This window comes from Lycorma delicatula, chromosome 1 (assembly GCF_047948215.1).
Source record: "Lycorma delicatula isolate Av1 chromosome 1, ASM4794821v1, whole genome shotgun sequence".
In the NCBI taxonomy this organism is placed as follows: Eukaryota; Metazoa; Arthropoda; class Insecta; order Hemiptera; family Fulgoridae; genus Lycorma; species Lycorma delicatula.
The window spans coordinates 176185551-176200732 of record NC_134455.1 but is presented as its reverse complement, the minus strand read 5'-3'; the positions used below and the strand labels follow the sequence as shown (position 1 = coordinate 176200732).

At 29.8% G+C, this 15182-nt stretch overlaps 1 protein-coding gene across 1 annotated transcript in view; it reads right to left on the bottom strand.

Moving 5' to 3' along the window:
- LOC142318221 (uncharacterized) overlaps positions 1-7798 on the bottom strand; it is a 98707-nt gene extending 90909 nt beyond the window's left edge. The window contains exons 1-2 of the mRNA XM_075354785.1: positions 7666-7798; positions 4642-4714 (exon numbers count right to left, since the gene is read on the bottom strand). Coding sequence (XP_075210900.1) covers positions 4642-4701 — 60 coding nt within the window. The 5' untranslated portion in view covers positions 4702-4714; positions 7666-7798. The remainder of the gene's footprint in view (positions 1-4641; positions 4715-7665) is intronic.
- Positions 7799-15182: the final 7384 nt, after the last annotated feature.

Sequence of the window (15182 nt, the reverse complement as noted above, 5' to 3'; positions counted from 1 at the left end):
CTGTTTGAATAATAACTAATTTCAGCTTAATAGTGAGAGATAGGGTCATATTTAAAACTCTGTAAATGCTATTACAACTTTAACAAAAAGTAGGCATAGCATATATAATAAAATTTATTGATTAACATAATCAAAATTCCTTTCTCAATATAACAGTTTAATGCATCTGATGTTTGCAATAAATATACCACTCACATCCACTACTTTCCTTAATATCAATATTATGAAAATGCACATTATTCATGCTTTATTAACCTAACAATGATAATAAATATAAATCACTATAATAAACTCACCCTCCAAATTCAAATTTAACTCTTAAACCTTCTACAGAAGATAGAAATGAGTTTTTATAGAATTCCTTTCCTGTGAGTTTATAAGAAAAAGACAAAAATGATAAAATCAATCATTTTAACAAATTGTCTTTGATTACAATAACCAGTAAACATTACACAATATATTGTTAACTATATGCTGTTTATAATACATATTAAATTACGCACTCTACAATACTTTGTACTGTTTTTTTTCAAAACAATTTTTGTTCTTTTAATGAAGATAAAAATAAAACATACAAATTTTTTTTTTTTTGAGATGTTAAGAGTTGATGGTGTCATAGTTTTTAACGTATTGCTCCTGCACTTTCTTTGCTATGTTAATAACTTATTTTAAACTTGCAAATACTTTTTCAGTCTCATAATTTTGTATACTTGTGAAAAGCTTATTCAGTATTGTTTCTTCCAAATAGCACAGTAATTCAGATGCTATATCATTAATTTATACATCTTTATTCTTATTTAAATCTTTCAGAGCAATCAAACTCAGATCATACTTCAGAGTCTACTCTGAAATCATCAATTTCTTTTTCCTTTAGCACTCTATCAGATAATATTTCTCCTTTATGAAGCCTTTATATATAATCCTGTCACCAATTAACTCTTTCCTCAGCAACATAACTTTTTCTCCCGAATCTCAAAAACTGTTTTCATTTTCACATTTTCTCTTACTTTCCATAAATTACACCTGTCTTTTCAAATAGCAACTTTTTCTCTGTCTTTTTCAACCTTCAGTAGAAGATTCCTTCCTTTACTACTTATTATTTTCTATTACTTCTTATATGTCAATACCGTTATCTCTATCAACTTTTGTAATCCTCAGCAAAAATTCTGATGTTATTACATCAAAGCACAAAGAAAACCACTATCTACATTAATTAAAGTAATGAAACTTCCACTGCAATTACATTGCAACTATGTCTACAAAGGTAATAGATTACTAAATATGCCTTACTCTTGATGCTAAACATCTTCCTTTATTTGTATCAAGTTTCTGAACAGAATGACATTAGCCACCAAGGTGAAGATATAATTGTGATTTCAAGCATCTTGACATGATCAGAGTAATTTTATTAATGGTTCTAGTGTATCCATAGTGTAAAATGAAAAAAAAAACCAGCAGCTGATGATATTTTATAAGGATAGCTTTGATTTTAACTCAGATTTTCATAAAATTTAACAATTTAACTCAACAATAAAAAATTGTAAGAGAAAAAACCTTCAGCTAATGAACTATACTGAACGATAGTCCATTATCACCCTAAACAGCTCTGCCACTTTGTTGAAACTAAACTGCATACTAGTGTCCCCAGGTTGCAGACTGAGGAATGGTCATCAGAATGAGGATTAGCTCTATGAAATCAAATAAGCAGTAATGGACAAGCAGTGGTGGTGGTTCTGAGGTGACACCTGCACCCAATTCTTATATAAAATTTGAGCTGTTTCTGTGAAAAAGTGCTCATTGTTTCCATATGTTCCTATGCTAGGGATGAACATTTAACAAGGGTAAGCTAGTTAAAAATAGTCTTCTTAGCAGAACATGATGGTCATTCCCCTATTAATGAACACAAGTTGTATCCAGAACCATTGTTGAAAGTTTCCTTCAGCATGAGGAAGTGCTGTAGACTTCTATTTGTAGAAGTACACTTTATCTACTCTAATTTGTAGCCCTCTCAAACTGATCAACCATTTGCAGAAGTGCAATCCTGCACCTCACTAACACCAAAGGACACAAAATAGTTATTTATGAATTAAATTTCAAATTAAAACTACACTATTAAATACATAAATTTATTTGAATCTACTAAACATCTAAGACTCTATCCTCATACCTCTTAAATAGTTTATATTATTAGTGTATTAGTTTATTGTCATAGTTTGTAGATCACAAACCATGACAATCTTCTCCTAGCAGTCCCCAGATACAAATACAAACTAAACACCAGATACACTTCTTAATTCATGAAAGACAATTAAGAAATTTTTACAAGGATGCAAACATTAACTTAGGCCGATCTGGTCTGCTTCCAGAAGCGAGGTTAATGCCTTTACATTTCCAGATAGCAGCTACATCACAGAGTTTCTAACACATTTTATCTCTGATCTGGTCTGCTCTTGGAAACAAGGTTAAACTTGCTAAATAAACTGACCAGGTTCAGAAAAGGCTTCAGGACCACATCATGAATTTCCTAAATGCTGCTCTTAAGATATTCAGGCTTTACATGGGTATTTCCTAAAAAAACAGTGATGCCATATGCAAGAATGTTTTGTGAAAAGGTAAGAAATTATGCAGTATCTGTGATATGCAAGTTGAGAAACAACATAAGAAAATATCCGGAGAAACAGCAGAGAATGTAGAGCTCATACCAGAAAATTAAATACCACCACTGAATGAAAAGTATGATTTACAAAATACAAAAATCGGAAGAATTCCAATTTTTCAACCTTTCAGCTTGAAGAAACTGAACTCTAGATTTGGTTTTCTTTTAGACATAAAGGAGCTGATGTACAACCAATAAAAATAGTTTGAAATGGAGATGTATTTTTATTGGAAGCTTTTATTACTATTATCTTTTATGATGCCTAGGATGACTTTAGTCAATCCATTATCCAAGTCTCTTTGATGAGACTGATTGGGCTATGCAGTCCTTCCAATAGTTTTACATAAGTTCCGATCTTTGTGCCCTTTCTAGTTTTGAAAATGTTTGTGATGTGAGTTTTTCTTGCAAGTGTTTTTGTTCTTGATTTTCTTCTTCAATTTTATCTTATCTCTGGTGTCTTCTGGTGTAAGGCCAGTTTCCTTAGGATCCTCTCTTATTTATCTGATCAATCTGCATCCTGTCTTGGTATTTTTAGAGTCAAGATTGTACTGTACTAGCAGTTTCAGAAGTCTTGAATCTTACATCCTCATGATATGTCAAAATAATTCTGGCCTTCTCTTGCACATAGTATCAGTGGTGGGTTGTAACTCCTTGTACACAACTTTGTTGGACACAATCCACCACTGCCCATCTTTCTGGTACTTTTTATTGATGATGTTTCTTCCAGTTCTTCTTTTGATTTTTTGGAGTCTGTCTGTCTTTGATTGTTCGTTCGGGTGGAATGTTTTTACTGCATAAGTGGTTTTATAACTGTATTGTAGTGTCTTATTTTTTCATTTATTGATAGGCATTTTTTATAGTAAGTAAACCAGGTTAACTTTTGAGCTTTAACTAATTTGTTTCTTTTTATTTGGATCGAGGTCTTTTCATTTAGCTTGCTATTATTATTTTTCCAAAGGTTACTACTATTCTGATTTTATTATTGTTTATGTTTACTTATTTTAACAGTGTTGGTTTTTGGGGCATAATGAAGCTTTTATGATACAGACCTGAATGGCTTGGAGGAGATCTTCTGTGAAATAATGGACTGCCGAATGTTACTCAAGGCAAAGGCTGATGTTAAGTTTTTGACACCAGAGAGCATGTTTCACTTCATTGTGCATTATGGAGATGACGTATTTCCAAATCTGAGAGTTGGTATACATATCTTACTGATGTTACAACATCCATTGCCAGTGGTGAAAAGTCTTTTAGTAAATTAAAACCTATCATATCCTTCCTGAGATCATCCACGGGAAAGAAAAGATTGTCAGTCTTGGCTTTACTGAGTGTAGAGCAGTAGGTTACAGACAGAAAAAATTCTGAGGAAAGGATTCAAATCAAAGGATTATCTCTATAAGTTGCAGAACACTTGCTACACAGAAATTGCTGCAGTTTGATAAACTGACCCAGACTCAGAGAATAGAAATCAGAGCAAGTAATGCAGGAATAAAGGAAATATTATTAAGTTGCTTTAACAAAAGTGTATGACTTGGCAAAAGGCAAGAAAACAACAAACGTATAAACAATGTAAACATATAAACAATAAATGTTTGAGCTTTGGATGGTCCAAAGCTCATCCAAACAGTTTATTCTACTTACAATAACTATAGAGATCAGAGCAATTTTACCCAAGAAGAGAGTATCACATTACTGATCAATATTTAAAGATAGAGTAGTTAAAATAGCTGCTCCAACAAATCCCTCTTTTTTCAGATATTAAAGAGCTTCCAGAAACCAAAACCAGATTCACTAAGAAGAATTTTCACCAACCTCAGGAATTCTGATACGTATAAATATTCTGATGAACCAAGTGTTCAGTTTGCACTGCTCATGATACATAATACTTAGGACAAATCATATCACGTAAGTTATAAATCTTCAACTACTACACAACTAAATTGTGCATATTATATCATTTTATAATATACTTTAAAAAAACCTACTGTAGGTACACCAACAGCCAAATCCACAAGTTCACAAAAACTTAAAGTAGTTCCAGTCATTTTTAAAATTTATCTGTAAAAAAGAAAATTTTTCAATATCATTAAAATTTATATTGCAATAAAAAACTAATTTGTATAATCTTATTAAAAAATTGTCTATTTTAAAAAAATTCACACTAAAAAATGAAACTTACATCCTTCAACCACCTTCTCGTGCCAACGTGGCACAAAAACGATCTACGTGAAAATTCACACTCAAGTCAGTATATAATCCCAAGCACTAACATAGCGTCACCATATAATCTTCTCACTATAATCTGATATGAAAACCAGGCATATGCTTTCAAAAGTTGAATAAAAAATGAAATCATTTCAGTCATTAATCATACTTGTCAAAAAAAAAAAAATATATATATATATATATATATATATATATACCATTTATATTACCAATAAAGCATATTACATAATGTATGTTTATATCTATAGTTATTAAAAGTTAAAAATATATGAAACTTAACACAGAGTACTGTACAAATGGTAAGACTGCATTTCCATTTTTCTTTTCTTCAACTTCAAAAAAAATTCTTTTAAGTCAGTAATATATTAATAATAATGTTGGTCTATTGACATAAAGGGTAATATGTATTTTTAATACAAACCAAAATCTAACAATTGCTTACAAACCTGCGCACTATTGTGTGTATACAAATAGTTAACATAGATTAGAACAGCTCCAGTACCTCTTATGTCAAATGCTGATTATTTGCAAAAATGAGAAATAGGCAATGATGGTATTGTTATTATGAAACATCAATAATATAAAATAAATTTATAACAACAGATTAACAGACAACAGTCTGGTAAGTTTCACTAATTTTTTATTTATGCTACTTTTTTCATTGTAGTGTATAGCATCTTATAAGTCTTATATGCCATAATCTTAATATAATCATCTTTATAAGACACCATAACACTCTGATGAAGGCTACCCATATTTAACTAAAACCTTTTGGATTTCAATGACATAACAAATGTCCTATTTTATTTTTACTTATTTAGTAATAAAAATAACTATTTCTTTCAATAATAATTTTCCCTCTTTCATAACAGACAGATTTTATGCTTAAATAGACACATACCAAAGGAAAATGAAATTATACAAGAAATACATTTTAAATTTACTGCTTTTTTTTATTTGACTACATAATCTTATTTTATTCCAGGTATTTCGCATTGAATTCAAGAATGATTGATTGTTCATTACAATGATTTTGTTGTAATGAAAGCATTTGTACTAATATTCTGCTGTACCAAATTTAAACCTTTAGAATTTAAAATACATTATTAATTTTCAATAAAAAGTATATTTTGTATAATAAACTGAGTATATCCGACTAGAGTACACAAAATATTTTATTGAAAATTAACTGTGTATCACAAAAGTGTACAACTAAAATGAGGTCAAGGCAATATTGGTTGTACAATAAATTAACATTTTTCTTTTGATAAGGAATAAAACAGAAATGATAAACTAATACTCCTGGATAAGATATTATCAGTACCCCTTTACTGATGTTATTGCTATAAATAAATTACTACCTGCAATTTTGTACCACACATATGTTGGGGAGTAGCATCTTGAAAACTGAAGGGCATGAAGAAAGCATAAAATAATATACATCAACATCATAACCTATCTGCTGTATAATCATTAAACAATGAATTTCTCCAAATTCATACTATCATTTACGCCCAGCTAATAAAACAGCTAATCAAAAATAACACCCAATATTGTTTAAAATTTAATCAAAAACAGAAACCATAAACTTTAGCATTTGATATGCTGAATTAATTTTCTAATGTCTCTTTTTTCCAAACAAAATATTTGTGTTTAGTATAAATAAACATTACATTAAGTCAGTAAATATAAAGTCAATAATAATAATTAATAAAAAAATGCATCAAAATACTGTAAAACTGTTCACACAAGCCTTAAGAGTTTCTGAAAACTAGGCAGGGGTATCTCATTCATAAAATAAAATGAATATATAAAACAGATTTGAAATTTCAATATACACTAATCTGGAAAACTTAAAACTCGTAACTGAATGGTGCGAGGCTATTAAAACATGTTAACACTAAATAATGAAATTAAAGTGTCTCTTTAACAGTTCAAGTAAATAAAATAGCATATAAACAAAATACAGAGATTAATATATTAACAAAATTCTCACTGAAAGTAAGCTCAAATTTAAGTTTTTATTTTCTAAAAATATAAGAGCCAGATCTGATTTTTGCTATATTTTGACTGATACAGCAGTTTATTTACGCAAAAAGACAAACAACAAATCAAACATAACTTGTCGTAAATGTAGTGGACAAATTCAACTTCAATAACTTACCTTCAAAAACCACTCTCTAATGTAGATTACGCAAGTTCACAGTGCTTGCCAGTATAGATATTAGCGATAGAACGCCGCCGTACGGCAGTATACTATTGTACTTCTCTGTATAACAATAATATACAGGCCAAAAAATATGAATTTTGTTAGGCAGCCAAATAAATATTGTTTCTACATTGCGTTTTTATACTTTCCCTATACCCCGTTATCTTATTTTTGCTTCTAATCACATAACTACAACTTCACCACACCAGTACCAGAAAATACAAAGTACTATAATCGGTATACTATAAAGTACACAATCAAATTTCAAGAAGGCAATAATCTTCTGCAAGTGTTCCCCGGCGATATGCCTAAGAGAAACAGATTGTTATCAGCTTCTAGTACCTACATATGTTCAGTAGCTTGGTATCTTTATAATGTAAACGTGCCTTAATGTGCAATTGACAGTGAAAATATCTGGATGTTATAGCACGGTTAAAATTAGGACTGGCTCAGATTTCCTACTGGAAAATTATGATTCACTCACTTAACAAACTCACAAGAATTCGATTTTTCATTTATATAAATGTAAATGAAAAACTAAAAAAAAATAAATGCAAAAATTTCAACAGCTTACCGATGTAAGAAACAAAAATTTTAAAATAATAATGTCTTAGTGATGAATGATTTAAAGATGGAATAAGTGTGTATCGAATGAGTGTATTCGTTTTTCCGACATAGTGAATACACTCAAATCTCAGAGCACTGGATCAAAGAGCACACGGTCACACAATACTTTTCTCAAGATAACCCGAAATAGTTACAACATTTCCTACAACAATAAAGTGACGTACAGAAAAATAAATGAATCATACGTCTAGTTTATCGTATGATTCTTCAGCTGATCATCATAACAAAGTCCTGTTACAATGAATGGTCTTTCAGGATTAAAGAAAGATACAAAAGAATAGCATGCGGACAAAAGTTACATTTCATTGATAATCTCACTTAACGTGCTCTAAGATTACTATCGTCCCTACACGGGGTTATAACATGTAACAACAGCTTCGGCTTGTTTGGATTATGTACATTATAATTGTACTCCATATCATCATTAAAACATCTTAGTTTACAAGTTATTTAATTATGAGAATTAATTATATATTTTAATTACTTATATTGGTCATTAATAAAGTTTCACAATTTTTTTTTGTTTATTTTAAAAACAATCAGCCAAGTATTACCGTTTGAAAAACTCAAGTAATTCTAGGTCATCACACTAGATCAAAATATGAAACCATTAATACAATTTTGAAAATAGATTCCCAAAATTAAATATATAAAAGCATGAACCTATTATATTCACATACTTTTATATAACGAGTTGCAAAGGGATGCCTATTAATGAAGAAATTAAAAAACTAAATTGACGTTAAAATCCACGTCAAAAAGTAAAATTATATAGGATAAAATTGTAAAAAAATAGTAAAAGTTTAATACACAAATTATTAGCTGATATGTGGAGAAAGCGTAAAGAACCCCAATAAAATGAAGATGCTAACTGATATTCAAGAATTTAAGAAGTACGATAAGGGCCTCATCACAACCGAAAACAACGCTGATTCTCTATATACGTTTAAATCTACGTCAAAATGCCGTAATATGTTTACAATCAAGAAGAATGTGACTCGGCAGTTATCCAAGCAAGAGACAAATAATAATCACCTGACAACATAAAGAATCCGTATATCAACTCTTTGTACCCTAAACGAATACGTCTCAGGATGAACTCTTCCAACACGATTATCTCAACCTATCTCTTTTTAAAATATCAAACTGATTACTGCTCCCCAAAAATATTTAGCTACATTAAAATTTAAATATTCAGTGGCTAATAAATAGAACCAAAGATGAAATATTTCTTTCCAACAAATCACCAGATTTTGCATGTTTTTCAGAACATTGATAGATAATGGTTGATAGAAGCCGTTTCTGAGCTAGATGATTTCTCGCTTACCGAAGCTTTTTATAGAACGCATATAAATTGTCTCAATTTTTGTTAAACACTATCTTTTTAAAAAGGCTGAAAATGACCGTATATTCACGGTAGAAATTAATTTTGAATTATTTTAAAAATAGTTCTATAATCTAAAATTTATATTAGTAGTAATTTATATTTCTCCTGATTTCTTTTGAAACATTTCTATGTAAACTATTGGAGCTAGTTCTTCAATTCCTAATAAATTCAGTGTTAGTATATGATTTTTAACTTTCTAGACAATTCACCACCTCTTGTGACAAAAGAACTATTAAATCAGTTTGAAGTTGTGATTTAATTATTGTAATTTTTTTATAAGAGCATTCAATTGCTTTTATTAGAAATTTACTGTATTAATTCATTACATTCATAATTCCTTAAATAAATTTTAACAAGATTCTACTTTAGATTAGTATTCTACTAATATATATTTTGTATGCAGTAATACCTACTGTGTATATTTACAATTTTATAAATTTATTATTCAAATTACTTAAACGTATACAAGGTATTTGTAGTTAGCATTTTTAATAATTATAATAAAACTATTTATTTAGTGTATTTTCATTGACTAGATTGGTTGCAACCATGGAAAATTGAGCAAAATTTAAGCAATTCTTGTAATAATTTCCTTTATTGATTTTTTCTGTTTTATTAAACTTGTTAAATTTAATGATAAAAATTAATTGTATATCAAAGTTTATAATAATAAAATAAATACTTCGTACGGATAGGATTTTATTTTATCTTTAAAAAGTATAAGTATTAAAATATTACACAAAATGACAGGGTATTTAGCTACATATCTTGCTTCATTAAATTGAACAACTTATGAAATAAAGAAACGCTTGATTTGCTGATATTTGTGGCTGAAGAGAAATGAAATTAAATGAATATGTTATGCATCTACTAGTTTAGTTTAAACAATATTTTGTTTAATTACTATACTATGGATCTAACAATGTTTTTTTACTTCCTTGTACGAAGTAAAGGAAGTATTGTAATCGCGAAAAATGTCAGTTCTCAGATTTCAACGGAAATATCCATTTTGATCATCCCTGAACCCATTTTGACTAGTTTCGACGTGAAGTCTGTACGTACGATTAGCCGTAGGATGTTGAAATTTTAGATTTAGAACTGTTGTAACATCTAGTTGTGCACCTCTCCTTTTGATTGCAATCGACTGGGCCAAAAATGTGTATGTCAGACCCCTAAATAAAACGGGGTTTCAGTTTTGAAACATGTGAATTTTGGACTTTTTTTTAATTGCATTAATAAGCCCTCATTTTGAGATTTCAACGATATATCATAAGTGGTACTTATTTTTATTGGTTCTAGAATTATAGCCAAATGAAATTTTAATTAATGAAATATTGGATCTTACAAGGGGAAGGGGTCGGATCGAATCCGACTTCATATACACATTTTTTTTAACTTTTTTTTAAAATTTAATTATAAATAACCTTTAAATTATTTAAATAATTATTAACCTTTGATTGTAAAAAAATTACAATAATTAATAATTCAAAAAAAAAATGAAAAAGATATGTAAAAAAAAGAAATAAAAAAAGTATGAAAAAGTCAGAAGTTATTAGTGAAATAAAATTTTATGTACTTTTCATTTTAATTCAAAATTTTTTACATAGGTTAATAATTAATTATTAATAAATCAATTTATTAAAATTAAAAAAAAATATGTGTACATAAAGTCGGACTCAAACCGATGTGTCCATGGTTACAGATCCAACACGTTTTCACATAACTAATTAAGCAATGTGAAACAAAATTAATATATAAACTAATATAAAATGCTGATATGGACACCACAAAAAAAATGTGATGCAATGTGGTATTCACGATAATGCAATTGTGTAACTGTCCACTTTATTAAAGAATTGGAGGATCGTATCTCACTTTCAAGTGAAATAAGTTTAAATGAAGTACAGTCAAAAATGTGTATCATTGTATTGGCTATAAAATAGTTCACCAGCTGATAGAAGCCAATTACAAGGTAATAAATAAGTAATCAACTCAATTTTCATAAATACATTACTCTGGCTCTAAGCCATTGAGTGTTTTTTTTAGAATTACCATAACACCATTTACACAATAATACAGGTTAAAATTAATCTATTATATGAAATATTTTAATAATATTTAGGTGGTGATGTTCTAACAAAACAACTTCTACAGATCTTTAATTTGTTTATTTACCAATAAAAATAGTATTCCAAATTTCAACTCCATAAAATTATTTCTCAAAAAAGCATCTGTTTGAGAGATTATATTTATCATGTATCTAGTGTAATAATAACACTGGTCAACATAAAATTTGGAACTGAAAAGGGAATAGGTGTTCTATATAGTATTTTATATGCTGAATCTGAATATGTATTCTGAAACTCCATGTAATGTTCTTAACTTAGAAGCCATTAAATTTATTTGTTCCATCATTCGCGGAACAAATAATACAAATAAGTTAGTATGTCTGTATGTTTGCTTATTCACATCTGATTTATATTGTGATGCATGCTGCACACCTAAATTTGATTCATAATAGTCGAATGATGTCATCTCATGTCAAGCCAGACATGTATAAACATGTCTCTGAGTCAAGCAATGAGTAATTCAATATGATGAAATTTTCTTCATTATGAGTTCAGATCTTGGTATGACTTACTGTGTTCTTTAATTGTGGTAGTGGTTTTATCATACCCATCGAGTTGGTCTAGTGGTGAATGCATCTTCACAAATCGGCTGATTTGGAAGTCAGAGTTCCAGCTTTCAAGTCCTAGTAAAGATTACTTTTATACAGATTTGAATACTAGATCATGGATACCGGTGTTCTTTAGTGTTTGGGTTTCAATTAACCACACATCTCAGAAATGGTCGACCTGATACTTTACAAGACTAAACTTCACTTACATTCATACATATCCTCATTCATTCTCTGAAGTAATACCTTACGGTAATTCCCAGAGGCTAAACAGGAAAAAGGAAAGGAAGTGATTTTATCATACACATATTATAAATATTGTTTCATAAGTGATGCCATAAATTTAGTGAAAGATTTTTATAGCAGAAAAATTTTTGGTATTATTTTATTGAACATCATGATTTGTTAAGGTGTGTGTTGTGTGTGTGTGTTTCATGCTGTGTTTTATTGCACTCCATGGTGAAACAATTTTATGAAGTATTTTAAGTAATAAACAATTTATAAATTAAAACTGAATTATTTTTATAATTAAGTAAGTATTTCTGTAACATTTCAGTTTACTTTCATTTATTAAAACATTTTTAATTTTACAATGAATAAAAATCGTGTTTGTAAAAATTCTCCAATTATTTTTTTGTTTTGTTTGCTGAGAATTCACCACAAAAAGTCAACAAAAACCAATATCAAATCTGCTGTAAACTACTTACATATATTATTTTGACTGCTACTTGAAAGACCAATATAAATCCTGGGCTCTACATGTAGAGCCCAGCATCAAGTGCTAAGTTAAACTACAAGTAGTAGTCGTAAGTAGAGCATCAAATGCTAAGTTAAACTAACCCATTGTTTAAAAGGAAAAAAGAGCATTTGCCTTTTGGTGTACCTTTGATTTGGTGAGAACCTACTAACCATTATGATGACTGCTATTTTTATTTAACAAATGTTACTGGTTTCAATTCAAACAATAAAAGCATTATTGCATACCCAAATGTTTGTTCAGCTATGAAACCAGTATTTCATAGTTTTGATTTACTGATTCCGATTGCTCCAACTTCTTGAAAAGAAATTTCTGATTCCCCAGAAGACTCAACCGATGAATTCTCAACTTCAATAGATATTAATTACACTCCAGAAGAATAAATACTAACCTCACCTCATCACACAAGCAGAACTAAGTGACCTAATATGTGTCTTGTATTTGTTAAAACAACATGCAGAACTCCTAGATTCATATCTTGAAGAATGAAATTTATTAAACAAGGATACTAAAATTTCAGTATATAGAAATTGAAATAAAAATTTATTAAATACTTTAGAAGAGATAGTTTAATTTGTTCCTGCCATAATGTTAAGGGGCTAATGTCTGAATTGGATATTGAATATGTTATTCATGATTGGTGTTTAATTAGACGCATCAAAAAGAAGCTTAAAGGTAGTGCTGTTGCATAACTCGAATAAGTTTTCTTCTATATCAGTAGCACATGCTGTAGGAATGGAAGAACATATGAATGAAATGTTAAAAGCTATTAAGTATGCTTTTAACATTCATGGTGAATCATTGCTGACCTGAAAGCAATAGAGCTTCTTCTTGGTTTCCAGAGTGGCTTTACAAAATATATGTCTTTCTTGTGTTTGTGGGGTAGTCGGGCTACAGATAAACTCTACATAATTAAAGACTGGCCAAAAAGAAATCAATTTACCCCAGGAAAATAAAATATAGTTCATTTTCCTCTTGTCGAAACAGATTGTATTATTTTACCATCTCTGCACATAAAACTAGGCCTGATGAAGAATCTTGTAAAAGCATTACATAAAGATGCAGATGGCTTTAAATATTTTTTTTTTTTTTTTTTTTTTTGTCTTCAGTCATTTGACTGGTTTGATGCAGCTCTCCAAGATTCCCTATCTAGTGCTAGTCGTTTCATTTCAGTATACCTTCTACATCCTACATCCCCAACAATTTGTTTTACATACTCCAAACGTGGCCTGCCTACACAATTTTCCCCTTCTACCTGTCCTTCCAATATTAAAGCGACTATTCCAGGATGCCTTAGTATGTGGCCTATAAGTCTGTCTCTTCTTTTAACTATATTTTTCCAAATGCTTCTTTCTTCATCTATTTGCCGCAATACCTCTTCATTTGTCACTTTATCCACCCATCTGATTTTTAACATCCTCCTATAGCACCACATTTCAAAAGCTTCTAATCTTTTCTTCTCAGATACTCCGATTGTCCAAGTTTCACTTCCATATAAAGCGACACTCCAAACATACACTTTCAAAAATCTTTTCCTGACATTTAAATTAATTTTTGATGTAAACAAATTATATTTCTTACTGAAGGCTCGTTTAGCTTGTGCTATTCGGCATTTTATATCGCTCCTGCTTCGTCCATCTTTAGTTATTTTACTTCCCAAATAACAAAATTCTTCTACCTCCATAATCTTTTCTCCTCCTATTTTCACCTTCAGCGGTCCATCTTTGTTATTTCTACTACATTTCACTACTTTTATTTTGTTCTTGTTTATTTTCATGCGATAGTTCTTGCGTAGGACTTCATCTATGCCATTCATTGTTTCTTCAAAATCCTTTTTACTCTTGGCTAGAATTACTATATCATCAGCAAATCGTAGCATCTTTATCTTTTCACCTTGTACTGTTACTCCGAATCGAAATTGTTCTTTAACATCATTAACTGCTAGTTCCATGTAAAGATTAAAAAGTAACGGAGATAGGGAACATCCTTGTCGGACTCCCTTTCTTATTAGGGCTTCTTTCTTATGTTCTTCAATTGTTATTGTTGCTGTTTGGTTCCTGTACATGTTAGCAATTGTTCTTCTATCTCTGTATTTGAACCCTAATTTTTTTAAAATGCTGAACATTTTATTCCAGTCTACGTTATCGAAAGCCTTTTCTAGGTCTATAAATGCCAAGTATGTTGGTTTGTTTTTCTTTAATCTTCCTTCTACTATTAATCTGAGGCCTAAAATTGCTTCCCTTGTCCCTATACTTTTCCTGAAACCAAATTGGTCTTCTCCTAACACTTCTTCCACTGTCCTCTCAATTCTTCTGTATAAAATTCTAGTTAAGATTTTTGATGCATGACTAGTTAAACTAATTGTTCTGTATTCTTCACATTTATCTGCCCCTGCTTTCTTTGGTATCATAACTATAACACTTTTTTTGAAGTCTGATGGAAATTCCCCATTTTCATAAATATTACACACCAGTTTGTATAATCTATCAATCGCTTCCTCACCTGCACTGCGCAGTAATTCTACAGGTATTCCGTCTATTCCAGGAGCCTTTCTGCAATTTAAATCTTTTAATGCTCTCTTAAATTCAGATCTCAGTATTGTTTCTCCCATTTCATCCTCCTCAACTTTCTCTTCTTCCTCTA